At 50.2% G+C, this 24,328-nt stretch overlaps 1 protein-coding gene across 3 annotated transcripts in view; it reads left to right on the top strand.

Annotated features, from left to right (window-relative positions):
• Positions 1 to 2,858: 2,858 nt before the first annotated feature.
• SEPTIN11 (septin 11) overlaps positions 2,859 to 24,328 on the top strand; it is a 109,838-nt gene continuing 88,368 nt past the window's right edge. For all 3 annotated transcript variants that reach the window (XR_010785858.1, XM_066574340.1, XM_066574339.1), the window contains exon 1: positions 2,859 to 2,986. Coding sequence is in view for 2 of the 3 variants with exons in the window: in XM_066574340.1 (XP_066430437.1) it covers positions 2,960 to 2,986 (27 nt within the window). In the remaining variant the exon portion in view is untranslated. The remainder of the gene's footprint in view (positions 2,987 to 24,328) is intronic.

Below are 24,328 nucleotides of genomic sequence, written 5' to 3'. Positions count from 1 at the left end.
ACACTGAGGTAGTATATGGCCGTCCTCCCCATGTACACTGAGGTAGTATATGGCCGTCCTCCCCATGTACACTGGGGTAGTATATGGCTGTCCTCCCCCTGTACACTGAGGTAGTTTATGGTTGTCCTCCCCTATACACTGAGGTAGTATATGGCCGTCCTCCCCATGTACACTGGGGTACTATATGGCCATCCTCCCCCTGTACACTGAGGTACTATATGGCCGTCCTCCCCATGTACACTGAGATACCATATGGCTGTCCTCCCCCTGTACACTGAGGTACTATATGGCCGTCCTCCCTCTGTACACTGAGGTACTATGTGGCCGTCCTCCATCTGTACACTAAGGTACTATGTGGCTGTCCTCCCTCTGAACACTGAGGTACTGTATGGCCGTCCTCCCCCTGTACACTGAGGTACTTTATGACCGTCCTCCCCCTGTACACTGAGGTACTTTATGGCCGTCCCCCCCCCTGTACACTGAGGTACTATGTGGCCGTCCTCCACCTGTACACTAAGGTACTATATGGCTGTCCTCTCCCTGTACACTGAGGTAGTATATGGCTTTCCTCCCCCTGTACACTGAGGTACTATATGGCCGTCCTCCCTCTGTACACTGAGGTACTATATGGCCGTCCTCCATCTGTACACTAAGGTACTATATGGCCGTCCTACCTCTGTACACTGAGGTACTAAGTGGCCGTCCTCCACCTGTACACTAAGGTACTATATGGCTGTCCTCCACCTGTACACTAAGGTACTATATGGCCGTCCTCCCCCTGTACACTGAGGTACTATATGGCCGTCCTACCTCTGTACACTAAGGTACTACGTGGCTGTCCTCCACCTGTACACTAAGGTACTGTATGGCCATCCTCCTCCTGTACACTAAGGTACTATATGGCCGGCCTCCCCCTGTACACTGAGGTAATATATGGCCGTCCTTCCCCTGTACACTGAGGTAGTATATGGCTGTCCTCCCCCTGTACACTGAGGTAGTATATGGCTGTCCTCCCCCTGTACACTGAGGTAGTATATGGCTGTTCTCCCCCTGTACACTGAGGTACTATATGGTCGTCCTCCCCCTGTACACTGAGGTACTATATGGCTGTCCTCCCCCATGTACACTGAGGTAGTATATGGCTTTCCTCCCCATGTACACTGAGGTACTATATGGCCTTCCTCCCCCTGTACACTGAGGTTCTATATGGCCGTCCTCCCCCTGTGCACTGAGGTAGTATATGGCCGTCCTCCCCCTGTACACTGAGGTAGTATATGGATGTCCTTCCCCTGTACACTGAGGTACTATATGGCCGTCCTCCCCCTGTACACTGAGGTACTACATGGCCGTCCTCCCCCTGTACACTGAGGTACTATATGGCTGTCCTCCCCCTGTACACTGAGGTACTATATGGCTGTCCTCCCCCTGTACACTGATGTACTATATGGCCGTCACCCCCTGTACACTGATGTACTGTATGGCTGTCACCCCCTGTACACTGATGTACTGTATGGCTGTCACCCCCTGTACACTGAGGTGCTATATGGCTGTCCTCCCCCTGTACACTGATGTACTATATGGCCGTCCTCCCCATGTACACTGATGTAGTATATGGCCATCCTCCCCCCGTCCATTGAGGTACTATATGGCTGTCCTCCCCCTGTACACTGAGGTAGTATATGGCCGTCCTTCCCCTGTACACTGAGGTACTATATGGCCGTCCTCCCCCCCCCCCCATTGAGGTACTATATGGCCGTCCTCCTCCTGTACACTGAGGTACTATATGGCCGTCCTCCTCCTGTACACTGAGGTACTATATGGCCGTCCTCCCCCTGTACACTGAGGTAGTATATGGCCGTCCTCCCCCTGTACACTGAGGTACTATATGACCGTCCTCCCCCTGTACACTGAGGTACTATATGGCCGTCCTCCCCCGTTCATTGAGGTACTATATGGCCGTCCTCCCCGTGTTCACTGAGGTACTATATGGCCGTCCTCCCCCTGTACGCTGAGGTACTATATGGCCGTCCTCCCCCTGCACGCTGAGGTACTATATGGCCGTCCTCCCCCTGCACGCTGAGGTACTATATGGCCGTCCTCCCCCTGCACGCTGAGGTAGTATATGGCCGTCCTCCCCCTGTACGCTGAGGTACTATATGGCCGTCCTCCCCCTGTACGCTGAGGTACTATATGGCCGTCCTCCCCCTGTACGCTGAGGTACTATATGGCCGTCCTCCCCCTGTACGCTGAGGTACTATATGGCCGTCCTCCCCCTGTACGCTGAGGTACTATATGGCCGTCCTCCCCCTGCACGCTGAGGTACTATATGGCCGTCCTCCCCCTGCACACTGAGGTACTATATGGCCGTCCTCCCCCTGCACACTGAGGTAGTATATGGCCGTCCTCCCCCTGCACACTGAGGTAGTATATGGCCGTCCTCCCCCTGCACACTGAGGTAGTATATGGCCGTCCTCCCCCTGCACACTGAGGTACTATATGGCCGTCCTCCCCCTGCACACTGAGGTAGTATATGGCCGTCCTCCCCCTGCACACTGAGGTAGTATATGGCCGTCCTCCCCCTGCACACTGAGGTAGTATATGGCCGTCCTCCCCCTGCACACTGAGGTAGTATATGGCCGTCCTCCCCCTGTACACTGAGGTGCTATATGGCCGTCCTCCCCCTGCACACTGAGGTACTATATGGCCGTCCTCCCTGTACACTGAGGTACTATATGGCTGTCCTCCCCCTGTACACTGAGGTAGTATCAGGCTGGCCGGCATCCTACACATCACTCCCCCCTCCTGTACACTAAGGCAGCCGAGCAGCTCCTCCTCTCCCTCCTCCCCCGGTGGCCATGTTCCTCCAGCGCTGGTGAGCGGCAGTCAGTGAGGTTGTGCAGCATCTGGCAGGATCGCATGTTCTCTCCCTTCTCCTCCTCCAGCACCGCAGGACAGCAGCATGGCAGTGGCAGTGGGCAGGCAGACTGTAAGTTGGCGCTCCTTTGCATGGCCTCCTGCAGGCAGCATCACATCGTGTCTCCATCAGTGCCCGGCGGCTCCTTTGTCCTCCGTCTGCTGGATTCCTCCTTTCCTTCCATCCTGCGATGCAAACCGCTAGGATGGGAGGCTGAGGCGTAGGAGTAGTTATATAAGGGGTGCCCGGGCAGCTGGCACACACCTAACTGTGCCCACACCAGGGGGTATTTATAGCCTGGCTCCTCTGTACCAGCAGCTGCGTTCTCTGCACAGTGCTGAGCCCAAGAGCTAGCAATCTACATGCATGCTGGGGGTGATGGTGCTGGATGACATCATGATGCTGATCGTTATATTCTTGATGGCTGCAGTCTGGCTGCTCATTAATTAGCATCTGCAATGTAATGATTGGGGGGGGGGGGGGGATATTTAGCAAAAGTCCCAAATTTGTAACAAACTTGAACAAGCAGAGGCTGGGACTTGTGATTTAAGGTGCGGTTCTTTCTCCTCCTTCTGGTCCAAACCTTGGAGTTTGTGCCCGGACCATGATGAGCGGCTGTGGCATGTGGCGCCCGCCGGCATGCTGCTGGTACTAGAGGAGGGGTAGAGGTTACAATACCAGATCTGAAGGCATCTCTTTGTTGGCTGCCGGATGGAGAGGCCTCACCCCATCCCGCTTCCCCCCTCATCCAGCCCTTGGACAAACACTTATCATTTCCTCTCGGCTTACAGTCTGGCTATCTGCGCCGTGTGGGCAGAGACGGTCAATGGGAGCAGAAGACACGGAAAGACACCTGAAAGTCTTAGAGTGCAGAAGTCTCTGTGCGGGGACTCATGCCAAGTCAAAAAGTGGCATTCTAGTTCTTAAAGGGGCACTAAATGTAGCGCCTTGGCTGGAAGTGCTCTTATGTATCCTTCATAGGTAATTGCTTCTGGAGCAAGGCTGGGGTAATCGCAAATGCGGGCAGCCGAGACCCTTAGCGCGGACGCGGGCAGCCGAGACCCTTAGCGCGGACGCGGGCAGCCGAGACCCTTGGCGCGGACGCGGGCAGCCGAGACCCTTGGCGCGGACGCGGGCAGCCGAGACCCTTGGCGCGGACGCGGGCAGCCGAGACCCTTGGCGCGGACGCGGGCAGCCGAGACCCTTGGCACGGACGCGGGCAGCCGAGACCCTTGGCACGGACGCGGGCAGCCGAGACCCTTGGCGCGGGCAGCCGAGACCCTTGGCACGGACGCGGGCAGCCGAGACCCTTGGCGCGGACGCGGGCAGCCGAGACCCTTGGCGCGGGCAGCCGAGACCCTTGGCGCGGGCAGCCGAGACCCTTGGCGCGGGCAGCCGAGACCCTTGGCGCGGGCGCGGGCAGCCGAGACCCTTGGCGCGGACGCGGGCAGCCGAGACCCTTGGCGCAGATACAGGGACCCTTAGTTGTTAGCGGTGACTTATTTTTGGTTGCTTTCTATGTATTTGGCCAATAGAAAGTGATCCTTGAGTGCGCTAAGAACTGGAGGTATGTGATATTACATAGATCATGGGGGAAAGTGTTTTACGTTTTGGCTCTGCTGCCAGGTGACCCAGTCAAGAGCGCAATAGTCAGACTTTTCCAACTGGAAATTGGTTGATAACGGAGAACAATACATGCACTTGTGGAAACTGAAAGTCTTAGGCCGGGCTCACATGGGCGGATTTGGATCGCCGTCCGCGTGGGAGTAAAACGCAGGCATTGAAGGGCATGAACTTTATTTTTTTTCTCGTTCACACTCGCGAAGACAAACTGCGGATTCCGTGAGCGGAAGAAAAATCACACATGCTCTGTGAAATGTGCGCGGACGGCCTCCGTTGATGTCAATGGAGGCCGATCGACCCGTAGCCCATGCTCAATTAACAATGTATATGGGCTGCGGCCACTTGCTTCCTAGCTAAGCGAAGAAGGTGGTAATACAAACGAACAAGAAAAAAGTTGCGAGCCTCCGCGGTCATACGCAATGCAGGTTCGTGCCGTACTCGGGGTCAGTGGCCGGGCTCACAGACAGAATCCGCTGCCGGCGTTCCACATGTGGTCGTGTGAGCCCGGCCTTACAGGACTTGGTGGACTTTCATGAAACATGGCAGATATGAGCAGCCATACCCCGTATAAAGGGTAGCAGATCGCAATGAATCACACTGTAGCAAAGGATGTCAGAGTTCGCTCTCATGCAGTCAGGCCCGTGTCACATGAGCGCATTTGCGCAGTGTTATGCGCAATTAATAGATTTTATTGGGCTCGTTCACATAAGGCATACTTTGCGTGTGCATTACGTTCGTGCAAAAAAATACACGGCATGCTCTACTTTTTCCTGCGTGTTTTGTACATATGGAACTAATTAACTTAAGTGCTCATTTCAATAATTGCGAGCGCGCTTACGTGTTTTTTTGCGTGTGCAAAACACTAATGCCTGTTTTACGCAGACGAGAAAACCGTTTAGGATTTGTGCGTTGCGAGATACACAAATCGCATGCGAACTCTTAAATAGGGTCATACACATGAGCGATTTCCCCAATCAGATCGCGGCGCAGGAAAAAATCCCGGCACGACCTATCTTCGGGTGTGCCATCGCATCGCCCATCATTTGCAGTGGGGCCGGCGCCAGCATTGCACCACGTGCTAGGTGTACGCGAGGCCTCCCCATTGAAGCTACGACAAAGGATCACTACTTACCCAAAAAAGCGCCTCACATCCGCGGGGAAATTGCATGTTGGCGAGGACGATACTGGGCCGTGATTCACGCACTCACCCTTGTGAACACGCGCCACAAATGCTCTGAAAATGTGCTTTCAACCCATGTGACAGCGGTCTCAGTATTCCTATATCTTGTTGGGGGTCTCGCCATGCCTGCTTGGTTTGTACAGTCAGTTGTTGTATGGTTTGTGGTAGGTGGCCATGTGACATAATGCATCTACCGATGGTGCAGGCCAATACATGGTCGTGACACCTTGCAAGACTTGTGATGGCTATTCTCTCATTGGAAGATACCCTTCATGGCCACCATCCAAAGTGGCATGACAATACGGTGTGCCATTCTGGAAGACAGTCATTGTACCTTCAGAGTCCTGCTGTCATAACTGATTTGCCCCCAAACCATGACTCTCGGGGCTGTGGTGCTCTGCAATGACACCAGGGTGGGCCCTTGCTCCAAATAGAAGGCGGCGTCTTCCTGCGCAGACCTCTAGAGGATTGGAGCCTTCCTGTGTCCACCGAGTAGCCACTCTCTGTACTGACATTACACTACGGCCGGTCCTTCGGGTGATATCAACCTACGTGCCAATTATCCAACCTCTCTCAAAGTCAGACATTTGGGTGTACGGAGTTTGACCTCTGATTTGGCGCACCGGGTCATCAACAATCTGACAAAAAAAGACCTTCTTAATTACAACTTTACATTTACACTTTCCGACTAAAACAATGTAGCAACTTGCGTTCCCCTTGATATGGAGAGACTTTGATCCAAGTTTCGTAACTTTTTGGCAACTTTGCCTGGATGTAACACTTTCAGAATAACAGTTTTATCATTTTAGGGGGAAAGTCAAGTCCAACTCGTCTTTGGAGGGGTGTAGATGTTGTTGCTCTGTTGGATGTTGACCTCCTGTAATATAAGTGTTATCTGTCGGTTTTTGCATTCACAAGCACTTTCCCACACTAATATTACGCAGCTGTTATTGGTAAATTTCACTTTGAGAAATTGCTTGTCACTTTAATGTGGGAATGTTCGGCCTCGCACGTCACGCGGGACTGATACGTCTACTAATGTGTCTCCAGGACGGAGCGCTTTCCCAAGCTAGCGGGGCTTTCACGATCACTTAAAGGCTCGTTCAGACTTCAGAGTCATGCAGTCTGCTCATGGGATTTAATAAAATCCTATATACCGTTTACGATCCACAGGCTTAATGTGTTTTTTTTCTTTTTCCAATACTACGCCAAGTCCCCTCCTTACCTATACTAAAATATCCTAAAAATCGCAGTTTTGAGTCTCCTTACGTTTTTTTTTTACTTTCACCCTACAGACGCAAAATATGAACTGGTCGGTAAAACCAATTTAAATGGGTTCTCTAGAAATTTCCCAGAAACAGCACCCCTGGGGCTTGTTGGCTGTGTCTGGTACTGCAGCTCACTCAAGTGAATGGTGTGAAGCCGCTGTACCAAACCCGCCATGCACTAGGTCTCAAACTGTCATAGAGGATGAGCTTGCATCAGCAGCCTCGGCTTTTAGTGTTTGTAGCCGGCAGTATAGCATGCTTTGTATTCTGAGTATAGACAGGTTTTTGGGGAAGATTGAGCAGCCATTGATTGCTTTTCCCTTCCTCTTAGGATGCCTTCTCATGTAGTGAAATCGCGAGAATTCCGCAGTGGGCAACTCAGAACTTAAATTGGTGTAGAATTGGCCACATTTTCACTTGCGGAATTCGACCCTTGTATTTTAAGGGCTGATTCCGCAGCGTGATTCCGCAGCATAATTAGACATTCTACGGAATCAGAATCCACAGCCTTCTTAAAAAATTCTCCGCATCGTGTAAAAGGGACGTTCTAAATCCCCTCCACATGGCTTGTACCGCAAACACTACTGCATTCCCACAGCGATTCGGTTAGAGGAAATACCGCAGTGGATCCTGCTTGTGTGAAGTCAGGCTAAGGCCGGCTGCACACGGTCATAGTCGCATTGCGGGATCCCGCACAAATACTCTCCATAAGACATGTCATGGAAAATGCTTTTGCATGCCCATGAGCAGAAAACAACTGCGATTTTCTGCTTGCGGTGTAAAATCACAGCACATCCTATTCTAGTGCGAGGCCCGCACATACTGCTTCCATTGCAGTTAATGGAAGACTTCTGTTCCGCTGAGACTCATGGCGGATCCGCATCATCGCCGGCCTGACTCTCTGCACTGCGCATGTACGGCGAGGAACACAACTGACAGGTACGCGGGGTCAATGCTGGGGTACAGGGTCTGATTCCGCTGCAAGATTTCGCAGTCGGAATCCGACCCGGCCGTGGGTATTCGGCTGTGCACGGTAGAGCCGCATTCTGCATACAGGTTCCCCCATATAATGGAAGCCGTCCATGCGGAATCCGTACAAAAGTAAAGCATGCTGCGATTAGAATTATTTATTTTTCCTCTGCGAGCAAAAAAGCGCAATTGATTTCTGCTCATGTAAAGGAAAACGCGTTTTTTCATAGCATGCTATGGGCAATATGTGCAGCGGAATCTGAAGGCCCGCTCTGGATTCCGCAGTGCAAATCTGCACGTGTGCAGCCGGCCTAAGGCTTTGTCCTACAGGACGGAAATCCTGCGGCTTGGCTGCACCGAAAAGCCACGACATTTCTGCAGGAGAGATGCGGCTTCAAAACCTGCAGCATTTTGCCGGCATTCCTTTGCGATCTTCTCTCCCCATAAAGAGGAGTGAGGCCGCAACGGAAAAACTAAAGAATTGACATGCTGCGGCTGTCAATTCCGCACTGCATCGCCGGCTTTGCCGCGACGAATTGGCCGCCCCGTGTAGATGAGATTTTTACAAAATCTTGTCCACATGGCTGGCTAATCCCGGGATTAGGAGCCGTGGGTGGATGTGCCGCACAGAATTTCTGCGGCTAATCCGTCCCGTGTGAACCCAGCCTAAGGCCGCCTGCAGACGGGCGGGTCGGATCCGGCGGCGAGAATTCTCGCCGCGGGACCCGACCCGAGCGTCTGCAGGGAGGAGCGCGTACTCACCCGCGCCCGGCGGCCCCGGCTCTTTCATGTGCCGGCTGACGGGCAGCCAGCGCATGCGCACACCGGAGCCGGCGGCTGGGTGAGTGACGTTTCTGTGCGGGGCTCTGTGAGCCCCGCACAGAAATAGGACATGCCGCGGTTTGTTTGCCGCGCGACATTTCCCGCGGCTGTCTGCATAGGAGTGCGTATTGTAATGCACTCCTATGCAGGCTTTCAGTGGCAGAAATCCCGCGGATAATCCCGCCGCGGGATTTACGCCCGTGTGCAGGGGGCCTAAGAGTGTCAATAAGAAGCCAAAAGTGTCCATTTAAGATGCTGGAGTCTGATATTGTATCACCAGAAGAATTCTATACGGTATATATATATTTTTTGTCTACGCTGTATATTTTGCGCATAGTACGGATACATTTGCGTCGTGCTTACCTCCAACAGGGCTGTTTGACGTTGTATAGCAAAATATTGCACTCGCCATACGTTATATCAACTTGGCAAGCAATTGTGATCTGGCAGCATACGTTCTGAGACGAGGCATAGATGGTGTGTAACAGTATACATTAATTGCTCTGATGGTTAACCACCAAACGTCGTCTAGTGACAGGAAGAGAGCCGTAGGGTTTGACCAGGATGTCCTTGCTGATGTCATCAGGCACGCCCGCACCAATTAGTTCTTCCTTCCTTTGAGAATGATAAATCAAGCAAGCTGAACATGTGCCTTAGTATTTAGTCTTCCTTTCGGGATTGCACTAAGTGCTCTTTTTTTTTTTTTTTAACCATAGTGACAAAAAGCACAAAATGTATTTTTCTAACACAAAAACCTAAATTCTTTCTTAACCATATGATACTTTCATCTTATTCATATCAATTCATATATAATATACATATTATTATCGAAACTAGCCTTTTCGTAGTAAATTTTTCATAGTAGTGATGTATATATGCAATGTGACCGTAGAGTTCAGTAGGCCAATGGGTGTCCTTTCATCTTAAAGAGAATCTGTTTTCGGGTTTGAACCCCATAAACTTTGTTATGGGGCTCAAGTGTGAGAGAACTGCGGTGCTATTTCATACTCGCGGGCGCTCCATTCCTTTGCTGTATCCCTTTTGAATTTTCAATGAATGAATAGCTATGATTGGTTCATCGAGTGCCGGCTCTGACTGGCTGAGCCGCGGCACTCGAGAACCAATCAGAGGAATCGCTTGCTGGAGGCGGCGTTTTCATGCCATGTTCTGTCGGTGTTGAGAACCGCAAGGAAGTTTGCCGGAACTGCAGAGACCAGCAGGAGGGACACGGATGGCGCCTGCTAGGGGATTATGATAAGACCCGCTGCCTCTTTGGGGGCAAAATTTTATTTTGGAGGAATCTTAATCATCAGGTTATGTGGCAATCTCATCGCCAAACAGTCTGAAGTCAGAAGGATCCAATAAATTGTATTTTAATCTGTCCAATATTTTTCCATGGTCATCGTACTTTTAGGGATACCAAACATTAAGGAGTATTCCCAACTCGGCCACTCATGGCTGGGATGAGAATCTGTATCTATGCTGTGGCCACTGGTGACTCGGTTTACCGAACCCACCGAACTTACCCTTCTACAATGTCCTCGAACTGCCTGCTTAGCCGTTTCCTTAATCTTGGCCATCGGTGCCCATGACATACACATCGGTATCATCTCAACCGTGATTGGCTGAGGTTGGAATACCATTTTAGGCCTCATTACCAAGAAGGGCCTCGTTACCTATTTTTCGAACTTGCTTTGGAGATGTTAGTGGATTGGTTGCTACATACAAGGTAATTTTCTCTGATACATGGCATTGTGTGCAGAATTCCTGTTGAGGTGTTCGATGGCCTCTTCTTACAACTGCAGAAACTTTCTTCTCTACAATCGATATTTCACACAAGTATGAAAGTGTAGAAACCAGAAGATGATACTAGTATATTGTCTTCTCTTCTAACTCATTAGCCTCACATTAGTTCCCTCATAACCGCCGCCGTACATCTATCCTGTCCCGGAGTTTCTTCCTTTCCTTTCTTGACAGCTTATTTTACTCCAAAAAGCCTAATTGCTGTGGTTGTTAATCCCCCACTAATTAGTCAAATCACATTTCAAAGAAATGCTAATTAGAGGATTAAGTTAAGATATTCTGATAAGAACCTTTAGATGTGTGAATAGAAATGAGGGCTGGGAGCAGGAGTTTCCACCCGAGTTGATACCTCTCCAATTACCCTCTTTCAGATCCTTCCTTTCCTTGAGCGATCGCCTTGATCCTTTATGTAAATATTGCTGCATATTCATCCCAGTTTGACCGCTCTGCCGTGTTCTATCATTTGGTGGCGCTATGTAAGCCACAAGCTTAAAGGGGTTGTCCCGCGCCGAAACGGTTTTTTTTTCTGCCACTTGATATCATGGAGTACCACAGTTTAATGTAGTTACCCCACTTTTTATTGGTAACACTTAGTAGCCAGACACTTTTCCTCGCTAGTACTGTGCAGAACCTTTGGAAGTTGACTACACTAATGGCCATAAACACTATTTAGCTGTTAGAAGCTAACCTATATATAAACGAGGTCATGCATGTTAGGGCTCTTTCCCACGAGCGTATATCGGCCGCCGTTTTCATGGCTGGCCGATATATGCTATGTTGGGAGAGATAAAACTGGTGAACAGGCGCACAAATCAAACGTTTGTGCGCCCGTTAGGATGTCATGGGTCCCGGCGCATATACGCCGAGACTACTGTGCCGTCGCCCTTTCCCCTCCCTCCCCATCACAGGCTCACCTCTGCTCTCCTGCTTGCTCGTTCTTTGCAATGGTAGGGGGAGGGGTGTAGCTAAGTGCCGGCCCGGCCTGCCTCCTCCCATTGATGGCTATGGACAAGGGGCGAGGAGAGGGTGGGAGCTTAGCTCCACCCCCACTCCACCCCCTCATATTCCAAAGAGCTTGCATGGGGGGGGAGGAGAGCAGAAGTGAGCCTGCATGGGGGGGAGGAGAGCAGAGGTGAGCCTGCATGGGGGGGAGGAGAGCAGAGGTGAGCCTGCATGGGGGGGAGGAGAGCAGGGGTGAGCCTGCATGGGGGGGAGGAGAGCAGAGGTGAGCCTGCATGGGGGGGGAGGAGAGCAGAGGTGAGCCTGCATGGGGGGGGGAGGAGAGCAGAGGTGAGCCTGCATGGGGGGGGGAGGAGAGCAGAGGTGAGCCTGCATGGGGGGGGGAGGAGAGCAGAGGTGAGCCTGCATGAGGGGGGAGGAGAGCAGAGGTGAGCCTGCATGGGGGGGGAGGAGAGCAGAGGTGAGCCTGCATGGGGGGGGGGGGGGGGAGAGCAGAGGTGAGCCTGCATGGGGGGGGGAGGAGAGCAGAGGTGAGCCTGCATGGGGGGGGGGGGGAGAGCAGAGGTGAGCCTGCATGGGGGGGGGGGGAGAGCAGAGGTGAGCCTGCATGGGGGGGGGGGAGGAGAGCAGAGGTGAGCCTGCATGGGGGGGGAGGAGAGCAGAGGTGAGCCTGCATGGGGGGGAGGAGAGCAGAGGTGAGCCTGCATGGGGGGGGAGGAGAGCAGAGGTGAGCCTGCATGGGGGGGAGGAGAGCAGAGGTGAGCCTGCATGGGGGGGGGAGGAGAGCAGAGGTGAGCCTGCATGGGGGGGGGAGGAGAGCAGAGGTGAGCCTGCATGGGGGGGGGGGGAGAGCAGAGGTGAGCCTGCATGGGGGGGGGGGGAGGAGAGCAGAGGTGAGCCTGCATGGGGGGGGGGGGGGGAGGAGAGCAGAGGTGAGCCTGCATGGGGGGGGGGGGGAGGAGAGCAGAGGTGAGCCTGCATGGGGGGGGGGGGAGAGCAGAGGTGAGCCTGCATGGGGGGGAGGAGAGCAGAGGTGAGCCTGCATGGGGGGGAGGAGAGCAGAGGTGAGCCTGCATGGGGGGGAGGAGAGCAGAGGTGAGCCTGCATGGGGGGGAGGAGAGCAGAGGTGAGCCTGCATGGGGGGGGGGGGGGAGAGCAGAGGTGAGCCTGCATGGGGGGGGGAGAGCAGAGGTGAGCCTGCATGGGGGGGGGGGGCAGAGCAGAGGTGAGCCTGCATGGGGGGTGGGGAGAGCAGAGGTGAGCCTGCATGGGGGGGGGGGAGAGCAGAGGTGAGCCTGCATGGGGGGGGGGGAGAGCAGAGGTGAGCCTGCATGGGGGGGGGGAGGAGAGCAGAGGTGAGCCTGTATGGGGGGAGGAGATCAGAGGGAGGGAGTTTAGCTTCTATGGGAGCCCATGCAGCGGCCGACGTATTCCAGCCCAAAAGATAGTTCCAGCACTATCTTTTGGGCCCCAGGTAAAAATGCTCAGCGCTCTATTGGCCGGCCGGGTGCTTTTACGTCTCAGGAATATGGCCATGTGATGTGATGCATGGGAATCCAATTCATCAGATCACAGCATATATCAGCCGGCCGTGAAAACAGCGGGCCAATATACGCTCATGGAAAAGAGAGCCCTTAGATGAACATTAGTTGCATCCACCACTTTTGGTGATAATTACCTACCATCTAAGGCTCTATCCACATCATGATAACGGCCACCATTTGGCTTGTGCAGCAGGAAAAGCTTGTGGAGGTTTGCGACATATCCCACTGTACAGGCGTGCAGCGGATTTTTTGCGTATAGGGCTCCATTATTGGAGAAAAAAGTTTACCAAACAGTGTATTTAATTTTTTTTAGGCGTTCTATGGAATAGTGTAGTCAATTGTGCTATCCCATGCCTTTTTTTTTTTTTACTTTGGAAATATGTTAGTGTATTCTGACCGAATAAAAGCCAAAAGGACAGTCTTAGGACCTCAGGTTCAATGAAATCTTGTTGAGGGGACCTAATATATGTAGGGGTGTCGCGCAATTGGTGGCAGATGGGAAAGGAGGATTGGGCTAGTTGGTTTTGAGCATGACTGATCCTCTGATCTTATGGGAGATTTCCTTGTCTACTAAGAAAACTTCCCAAGTGTGTATGTGGGGTCAGGAGGAATAGTTAGCAGATGAATGAGCATTTGGCCAACAGTTGTCTTAAGTTATATGACCTTTAAAGAGGTATTCCCATCTTGGCTTTTCACAGTCAAGATGGCAAACCATTCGGACATCGGTCAGCCCAATGCTCGTTCATCTGACAGCTATGCCTCCTGACCCCACATACAAACTCATCATCAAGTCTTCTCAATTAGTCGTACGAATAATAAGGGCTCATGTGTGTTCCAGCTGCAAGTCCTTGTCTGACCATGGATACCATAGACTCCTATGGTGCTGTCAATTTGGCTCTGTAAACCCACAATCGGGCCTGGATTGTTAGTCATGATGCAAGTTACGAATGCGCTCCTAGTACAATTGTAGGAAACTGGCTTAGGGTGGCCATATACATTAGGACAAGTTCGGACAATTTTGACGGGACCGGCTAACCACCTAATGTGTACTATAACTTTGACCGATGGTTGTACGGCAGATGTCAGGGTTAAAGAGGACCGGGCATGTTGGAATTTCCCATGCTCTATTATTTTGCTCTCCAGAGAGCTAAGTTGCGGCCAACATGTCTGGCATCAGCTTACTGCCTCCTCCCTATTGAGATCACCTCCTCTCCGAGCATGCATGTGTATGGGGTACCGTGGAGGCGTAGCTGTTGGCCAAATGAGTGTTCATCCGAAACCTATTGAAGGTGTATGGCCACTTTAGAGTGGGATAAAATTCAACCTGTTTAGTCAATATTTTCCCCAAAAGAATACATATAGAAGTATAGATATTGGCCTGAACCCATATGGTTAATAATGAATCTGTTTTGTTAAAGGGGTTTTTGGGACTTACAAAAAAATATACTCTAGGCTTAAAATTGTGTAAAATAGAGAGAACTTACTCCCCTACTCCAGCGGCCTCCTGTACAGTGCTGGAGCCCCCTTGCCTGCCGCTCGGAAACTGAAAGAAGCTGGTGGGCGGTCATCTGCCTTTGAGTGTGCCTGGGATCCCTCAGCCAATCGTAGGCTTCAGTGTTGACTCTTTTATGGCTGCTGAAGTCTGATTGGATGAGTGGTCATGTGCACAATGTATGGCACATGACCCTCCGCCAGCTTCTTTTTTTTTTTTTTCCTTCTACACAATTTTAAGCTAAGGAATTTTTGATGAGGTTTGGCCCGGGCTACCCTTTCACTTCAGTTACTTGACACGTCTCATTGTGTGAGACGGGATCCGTAGAGGCAGCGTTGCCATCTCTGGCGTTGACTTGCACGAGTGTCATACCAGATTGTCTTGTAGTAATTGTGGCACCAATGAGTTGAGCATTCGGGACGTAGATGACGGTATTGAATATGTGAGCGTGTAGTATGGCATGGAGATTTGGTTTGTATATCTTTTTCCCACTTTGTAGGTCCTGCAGTAACTCACTGACCGTGGTGCGCCGCTCCCCGCTATCGGGCATGCAGGAAGCAGTTGCACAGTTTCCACTAAATTGATGACTTCTGTATATTTCTGGTCACTGCTCTGGATCATAGAGGGCGTCCTGATGGAAGAATAAGGGCTTCAGTGTTTGATCTGTTGGTGAACTGTATGAAATATTACCTATGATGTATTGTTTTCGGCTGCCCATCCATGGCAGCTTTTACTTGTGGCTTGGTGCTGGCTTGCGGGTGCAACCTCGCTACAGATATGATTGTCGAGAGCTAAATATAACGGATTGAAAGTGCAGGTTATTGATTCTAAAATCTGTTAGTAAATGACCTTCATGTAAACAGCCGAGACTAGAAATGAGATGTTATTTAACCGTTGCTGACCACAGTGGAGTTGTAGGTTGCGTCTGCCATTGGATATTATGACGCGGCTGCGACTTCAATGTGGACGACACGTTTACTTTTTTTTTTTTTTAAAGATTATACTGCAGTGTTTAGTTAAGGCCTCTTTTAAACGGAACGAACCTCATTCACAAAATCGTTCAAACGAGCAAAAATGAACAATAGTCGTTGAGTGTAAACGCAGCCAACGAACCGAACGATAAATCGTTCGCTTTTTGTTTTGTCGTTCATTTGATGCCGGCCTAAAAATCGGTATTATTGTATCTTGACGCCACCGGAAGCTAGAGGTTTGGCAGGAAGAACGCCCCTCTCACACCCCCAGCTCCTGATTGGTGCAAGAATTCAAGGTCCTGGAAGGTCCTAGGCTGCAGTTCTGTCACGCACTGACAGCTGTTGCTGTCTGTCCTCCGCATCTGTGGCCTACCTGCGGCACAGAGTGAATGTCCACCCGGCTGTAAGGGCTCCCTGCTGTTCCCTTGCAGAGGTACTCTGCGGGCAGCAGCGCTCACATGGACCTCCGAGTCTCTGCGACTGCTTCAGGCACCCCCCCTTCCCTCATCGCTGCCCATGTCCTCCCCCATGCAGCCCACTGCCGCTCACAATGTCCTCCCCCATGCAGCGGGTCTGATCGTTGTGCGTTGCCCAGCGGCACTCAGCAGCGGTGACATGTCGGGACTGCCGCGTCTCTCGACTGCCTTTTCCCACTGTGCTTTAGGAGCCGCAGGGACGCTAGCAGGGCAGAAATGTGCCGACCGCCGGCTGTGTGTTCTACCTCGCATGAGGAGCCGCACCACCGACAGCGGGGCACATCCAAGGAGTGGAGGTGGGACTGCACAGCCGGCGGGGAAAAACCAAGCAGCAGCAGAGAGGCCAAGAAGCATGGAAGAGGGGCCGGGATCCAGAAATGCACACCTGGGGAGGCTATCAGACTGACGCAAGCAGCAAAGACCTTGAATCAGGGCTCGGAGTCGGGATGGGATGGGAGAATAAAAGTGGCCTGGCAGGATCTGCAGAGGAGCCATCTCTACAGCCAATCAGGTTCAGGGGGCGTCATCCAGCTGTCACTCTTGACTCCACCAGGACTTCCTGGTGGCCTCAAGATACAATAATACCTTAAAAATCATCGTTGGCTCATTTGGTTTAAATTTCGATCTTTCAATCACTTATACAGCGAATGTGAACGACTGAAGGAGCCAACTATGTATCTGCTGTATGAACAGGCTAAACAAGCGAACTTTGACATTGTTCACTCATCGAAACGAGAAATTGGCATGTTTAAATGGACCCTTAGTACGGGCCACGTGCCGCTGGCAGAGAGTTTTTGGTGGTCCACAATCTGTGACATGACTATGAGTAGTCGCTAGCCTCTTGATATCACAGTCTGCGCCACAGTCGTGTCACGCTAGCCTCTGCTTGGGGTAAAGCCAAAACTTTATCTCTAGCGGCTAGTGTAACATGACTGTGCGGGTTAAAGGACCTTCAGTGAATGACAGTCATGTGACCTGCTGTGCTACAGTCGGTGAAGGTCCTGTAGGCGAGAAAATTGGGCGAGGTTTGTGCATTGTGGTGCGTGAAAAAATAGTTTTCAATGGGTCCAGAAAACGCATCGCATGTCGCATGATGCAGGTTTTCCCATTGAAACCCCTGCGTTACCTGAACCAACTGAAATCCATGCTCATATCTAGGCGCTAGGAGACCAGCATCCTGGGGTTGGCAAAATAATTTTTTTTGTGGCTTACACAAATCTTGCATGTGATGGAGTCATACACATTTTTTTTTTAATTTTATTTTCTCGCACTGCGACGGGGAAAACAAATTGCGGCACGTCCTATCTTTGGGCGTGCTCCCGCATCCCATCTGCCATTGTTTTCAGTGGTGTTGGCAGCAATATCGCACCACATGTTAGGTACACACAAGTGCGATGCGTGGTCTCCCATTGAAAAGAAGCTGCGGCGGAGAATCGCTACTACCCCGATGTGATGCCAGGTGGTTTTGACATAAAAATATCTTGCATTCACAGAAAAGTCACATGTTGGCAAGTGGGATGTCAGGTCCTGATTCGTGGCCTGATACCATACTTGCCAGTGTCAGTCTGCAATGTTACATGTGCGATTTCCCAAGTTATTGTTTCCTAAAGCCGGCCATCCATGTCAGCATAGAGTCCTAAGTGGGCCATGATGTATCCTCTAACATATAGCTGACGGGTATATGACGACATATAATTGCCGGGTTCAGTAGGCACTACTAGAACATTTTAGGCGCAGTGGCTGTTTGGGTAATTTGCAGCGCTTTTTCCATCCGTTATGCTGTGCCGGAGCCTCTGACCGGGGGTTCTGACCCAGATGTGGAACCTCTCTTAGGTCTCTTGGTCACCATGTTTGGGAGATCAGTTCTTTGGTACCTCATTATTTTTTCAATTAAAAGCAGGACCTGATTTTAGCAAAACGATGATGGGAAAACAATTCCTCAGGTGGCCCGCTAGATGGCTGTCGGACCATTGTGTATTTGGCCAACAGCGATTTTTGCCCTACACCTCCATACACACACATGCTTGGCTTGGCGTAGTGTGCATGTCTCTTGTATGTAGTCGGGGGGAAAAAAGCTGCTGCCAAACACTTCTGGCAGCAGCTTATCTCCTCAGGACAATAGGATCAGGCAGTTGAAATCTAATTGCTGATCCTTATTTTCCTCTGCCATTGAGAGAGTCAGGAAAATGCTATATGACTTGGATAATTGTCCAGTCCCTCTAGATATTGATGGGCCAAAACCCACCAATTTCAATGTGTATCGGCAGCCCTAACTCCTTAAGGACTAAGTGCTGTAAATACGTGGTGCTTGGTCCTGGGCTTTAATTCTGCCTGATTGCAAAAATATGTAGTGGTATTAAAGCCCCTGTTCTGCAATCAAGCAAGAGCTGATTGGGTCCTCAGCTGTTAGTCACAGCTGAGAACCCAGAGGAGAAGCAAGAAGTGGTTTTTAACCCCTTCTATCCTCTACTTTCCCGGGTACATAGCTCTCAATAGTGAAAGTGGAAGTGTTTCTTCCACTACACGAGCCAGTGGTCACATGACCACCGGGAGACCCTGTTACAGCAGAGCTGTAGGGTTCCAGTAGACCCTGACCAGCTCTGCAAGTAACTATTGGCTCTACAGGGGATGTTTTCCCCTGTAACTGGAGCTCCTATGGATGCCCAGGTACAGTGAAAAAATGTCAAATAAAAATAAATCAAAAACATGTAAGGTCTTATATGACGTCATGGGGACATAGATGGTAAAAAAATTATAATAAAACTAAAAAAACGGAAGAAAAAGTCAGTGAAAAAGATATAAATAAAATCGCCCTATATGTCACGGGAAAGAAAAAACACAGAAATTATTTTGGTAGCTAAAGAAAAAAAAAAAAAGGGCAGTAAAATCGCCATTTGGGTAAAATCCCTAAAAAGTGTCTGGTCCTTAGGGGGTTAAGCCCCTTTTACACAAGAGGACTGGCGGGCACTTCAGTGATAAGCGTTCCCGTGCCACACCATCGCTCAGTGGGTCAGGGATCGGTCCCCCGACGGCCTGTTTGCACAGAACGACACAGCGGCGGACCAACAATGATTTTTAGGTCTGCATGAAAGATCCGATTAACGATTTATCGCTCATCACTGCATTCACACAACACAATTATTGCGCAGACCGCTAGATCTCCCGATCGATTTGCCCGATAATCGTCCTGTGTACAAGGCGCTTTAGTTCTTTTGGCTGTAAGGAGCCTCCCGTCGGGCTCTTCTCCCCCGTCGGTATTTTGGGAGCCGCGGACAGACGTGACCTCTAGTATGTAAGCAGGCTTTTACTGAATCTGCTGTTTACGGTTTGGGCAGCGATCCCACTTTTCAAGCGTTTTGTAATTAATGTGATTACTTAATCCCGTTTCTGGCCGGTATTTACTTTACAGTAAATCAAGCTACGTATAAACACGAGCGGAAGGAACGCTGGCGAGTACGCAGGCAGTTTAACCGCTTCCTAAGCAATGTCCTCATGGTGCTCGGACCTCTGTCACATGACTGCATGCGTTTTTACACTCGACCGATCGCGGCTAAAAATCGTATGAAGGAAGAATAGCCGCGATCAAGTCCCGATTTTTAATTCGCGTTTTCTCGCCCACTGACCGCGGCGTATCGGCAAAAAAATACGCTGCAGCATGGAAATCCCTCGGTCGGCAGAAATCCTTGGAATGGCTACTAATGTTTAAATAGCGCCACCTGTCTTTTCCCAGGGTTGCACGCAGCTTACCCCCATCCCCTTTTTTTCAGCTCCAATAGGAGTCTATGGAAGCTTCCAGCGTATCTCGGCAAAAGATAGGGCAAGACCTATCTTTTCACGTACCATATAAAATGCCTCAGCTGCATAAAACCGGCCGTGTGAATAAGGCCTTAGGCCACATGCCAACGGGCTGATCGGATTCCACATGTGGGAGCGCCCAGCGGAGTCCGACCCTGCCCGCGGCTGAGGACGCTGCTTACCCGTACGGACATATAGAATCTGCGGCCCATCCGCAATTCAACTGCGGCCGGGTCGCGGATCGGACGGTTTCCATTGACTTCCATGGAAGCTGTCCGTGCATGACCCACACTGAAATGGAGCGTGCTGCGATTAATCCGCATGCTTTAATTCATGTGCGGACGCCCATTGCTTGATTTGCGGATCTTCCGTGCAGATCAGATCCGCCCGTGGTCGTGTGTGTTGAGGGAATGACCTTTCTGTTATTCGTTAATCTCATCTCGGTGAAGTACAGAAATCCTGTTAGAATACATTTTTCTGAAAGTATCATTTCTATTTCTTCCGTACATTAAATATGTTCCTCCTAATGACAGCGTATCGTGTTATATAAGTCCCATCACTCCCTGTCAGGCTTCCGCAGCGAAGGAGATGCGCAATTGATGTGCCAGTAGGTGTTGGGCTGAGGCAGACAATGCACTGGAATACACTTATATATATGAGAACCTAATATATATGATGGTTGGCGTCCCCTATACTGCAGCTGTACAGTTCAGCTCCTTTGCTCTGGCCACTCACTTACTGATGGCCTCACAGCATTTCTGACCGTTCCGTTACCCCCTCTCCTGTACATAGGTGATGCATGGTTTTCGGGAGAACTCCTCTAAGAGGTGTCCCCCCAGAGACCATATGTTCTCCTCTTCCTCCTCTCTGGCCTCCTTCCCTCTCGCTCTGCTGCAGTAGGAGACCAGATACTGTAGCGTAATTCCTGGCTAAACCGCCGCTCCGCCATCAATAGTCTGCAGGCTAAAAACGGAAGGGAGGAAATTAACCCCGTGTTCCCTGCAAGAGTCCTCTTTGTTTCATCCTTCAGCTTTTATTGCCTACCTTCAGCTGACCTGTCCGGCTGGACGTCCCTCTTATCGCTTGTGGCATCCACTTAGGCAGCATGAAAGTCCTTACTGCGTTATCGGTATCGGTAGTTATCACATGTCATATCACCGATTACTTCAAAAGGATCGGTGTTACGGGGATTATTCCGATTGCCAGATTGAAGTCGGGATGGATTCCATTGAAGTCAATGGAAGCCGTCCAACCCGCGGCACTTCCGCAATTGACATTGGGAAAAGGTCGTGGATTCCGCATCATCGCCTCGCGATGTCACAGGACAGGCAGGGATTTATTTTTAAAAACGCGTACTACGCATGTCTGACGGCGAGCCGTGCGGACCGCCTGCGGTACAGATTATTCGGGTACGCGCGGACAGGGGCGGATCCCGCTGTGTGCTCCCCCATGTGAAATCCAACCCGTCTGTGTGAGACTGGCGTAACATACTAGGTTAATATGTAATAAATCAGTACTGCCTCAATTAACCTCTTAGTAATGAGTCTGTTTTGTGCTTTAACCCCTTAATGCTGCAGGGCGCACATTTACGTCCTGCAGCGTCGGGGTGTGTATTAAGAGAGAGAGCGGGGCAATTTCTTCATAAACGTGGGCGCTAGCTGTTTCTTACAGCTGGCGCCTGGCGGACCCCCTGAATGAGGTTTGGGTGTCCCATACGACCCCCCTGGGATGATATTGCAGGGAGCCGTGCGGGTGTCATGGCAGCCGGGGGCCTTCTTGGCAGAATGCCTATCAAGCCTGCCTGATCGCTATGGTATTACATCATGCTGCAGGAGCGATCAAGGCATCGCATGTTGTTTTACTAAAGGTTTACTAATTATTTAAAAAACAAGTAATAAAAGTTAAAAAAAATAATAATTTTTTTTCCTATTTAATAAAAGAATCTAAATCCTAAAACAAAAACACATTTTTGGCATCACTGCATCCGTAAAAGTCCGATCTATCAAAGTAATACATTATTTACCCCGCACGGTGAGCGTCGTCAGAAAAAAAGACAAAACGCCAGAAGTGCGTCTCCAAGAAGAAAATGCAATAAAAAGTGATCAAAAAGTTGTATGTATTCCAAAATGTTACCAACACAAACTTCAGGACGTCCCGCAAAAACAGAGCCCTCGCACAACTATGTCGACCGAAAAATAAAAGTTATTGCAGGCGAGTCGATTTCCGTGGGCGGGGGGATCCCACCTTGCGCAGTGGGGATTTTATTATTTTTTTTTCTTCTAACTCTCCTGCTCTTCCGTGGGACCCGCAGCACAGCCGGAGTAACAGTTCCCGGTGTGCCGCGAATCGCACAGCTTCCATTGACTTCTATGGAAGCCGTGCCTGCAGAATTCGCAGCAAAATAAAGCACGCCTCTGGATTTAGTCACAGGGGCGCATCGGCACCCGCGTTACTGCAGGAAGGAGACGGCTGGACTTTAGGACGGACGTCTCTCTGCAGCGCCGGAGGGAAAAACATGACTGGCTTCATTGCCGGTCATGTGTTCTTTCTTCTGTGCTGCGGAGAGTCGTCCGTCCTGAAGTACGGCCGTCTTTTTCCTGCAATAAGGGAACAGTCACATGGGCGCATCGGCGCCCGTGAACATGTGCCGATGTGCCCGTGTGACTAAGCCCTCAATTTGTTTTCTGGACCGGAAGGTCCACAAAACAAACCTGCATGCTTTAAATTAAGCTGCAGGCGCCCAGGAATAGTTTATGGGCGGCCTGAACTCCAGATCATCCGCGGGTGCCCCACATGGATTCTGGAATTCAAACCCACCCGTGGACATGAGCCCTAATTGTTATCACTGCATTGCAAGAATCATAACTCATTGACAGCCGTATGAGGGCTTGTTTTTTTTTTTCGGGCAAGTTGTATTTTAATGGCACCATTCTGGGGTGCATATACAGCATAATATAACTTTTATTACATTTTTTGGGGGGGTGGGGGTAGGATGGAAAAAACCCTCAGTAATTCCGCCGTTGGTTTGGGTTTTTGTTTTCATGGCTTTTACAATTTTTGGTATAAATATCACGGTTCCTGCAATACCAAGTTTATAGAGATTTTTTTTTTAATGTTTTTACTACTTTTGTACAATAAAAGCAAGTCTTTGAAGTAAAACCATTGAATCCGTGTCGCCACATTCTAGGACCCGGGACATTCTCATTTTTCCGGCAGCGGAGCTCTGTGAGGTCTTGTTTTTTTGCAGGAAGAGTTGTAGTTTCTATTGGCCCCGTTTTGAGGTACGTGTGACTTTTGGATTGCTATTTGTAGCGTTTTGTGAGAGGCGAACAAAAGAAAAATGGCAACTCGGCAAGTATTGACTATGAGCGATTAAAAAAAATATGTATTTTCATTGTCATCACCAACGCTGTAACACCTTTGGGAGGGGCAATGCTTATTTTCTTTAAACTGGGTTTTTTGTTTTTTTTTTACTTTAAATTAAACTGTATTGAAATTTTTTGATGCCATTTTTTTTTTTTTAGTCCCTCAAGGAGACTTGAAGAAGCAATAATTCGATCACTAGGACACTACACTGCATTATTTAAGTAGTGCATTCTACTCAGTCTATGAGATTGTGTTGGAGGCGGGGCCTGATTGGCTGAGTATCATGCAGACACGGAGACCTTTGTCAGTCTCCCATGGCAACCCTTGATACCTTGTAATCGCACTGTGTGGTGCCAGTGGGTGACAAATGGATTCCCCTCCCCCTGTCCTCAGATTACATGCTGCAGTTACTTTTGACTGACATGTAAGGGGTTAAACTGCCAGGATCTGACATTTCTCCATTCCTGGCAGTTAGAGCAGTTGCCTGGCTGTCAGCTAAGCCAGTGTTCCCCAACTCCAGGCCTCAGGGGCCGCCGACAGGTCATGTTTTCAGGATTTCCTCAGTGTTGCACAGGTGAAGTAATTATTGTCAGTGCCTCAGCCCATGCCACAGGTGTTCTTACCATAGGAGATCCTGAAAACATGACCTGTTGGTGGTCCCTGAGGACTGGAGTTGGGGACCCCTGAGCTAAGCCACCGACTTAAAAAGATGTATGCGCAAGTTAAAAGAACATTAGTGAGGTCAGTAAAAAGGCGTATGGGCCGTCACTAAGTGGTTAATATGATAAATTATTAGGATTTTCCAAGACTAGAGTATTGAGGCTAGGTTATCAAAATACTAACGACAAACTGTACGTCTGTCTTTCCGTCCGTGCATGAGTGAGTTTCATGCTCCGCCCCTGATCACATGATGGTGACGTGCATGTAGCAGTGCTGTGTGTATGTGACGTGCATGTAGCAGTGCTGTGTGTGTGTGATGACGTGCTCGTAGCAGTGCTGTGTGTATGTGTGTGACGACGTGCACGTAGCAGTGCTGTGTGTATGTGTGTGACGTGCATGATGTGCATGTAGCAGAGCTGTGTAACGCATAGTGCCACCAGAAACACTGGTACTATACAATTTCCTAATAATTACTAGTCAATACT

This window comes from Eleutherodactylus coqui, chromosome 7, assembly GCF_035609145.1.
Source record: "Eleutherodactylus coqui strain aEleCoq1 chromosome 7, aEleCoq1.hap1, whole genome shotgun sequence".
NCBI classification, from domain to species: domain Eukaryota; kingdom Metazoa; phylum Chordata; class Amphibia; order Anura; family Eleutherodactylidae; genus Eleutherodactylus; species Eleutherodactylus coqui.
The sequence above is the reverse complement of the archived record's forward strand: the minus strand, read 5'-3'. Positions and strand labels throughout refer to the sequence as shown.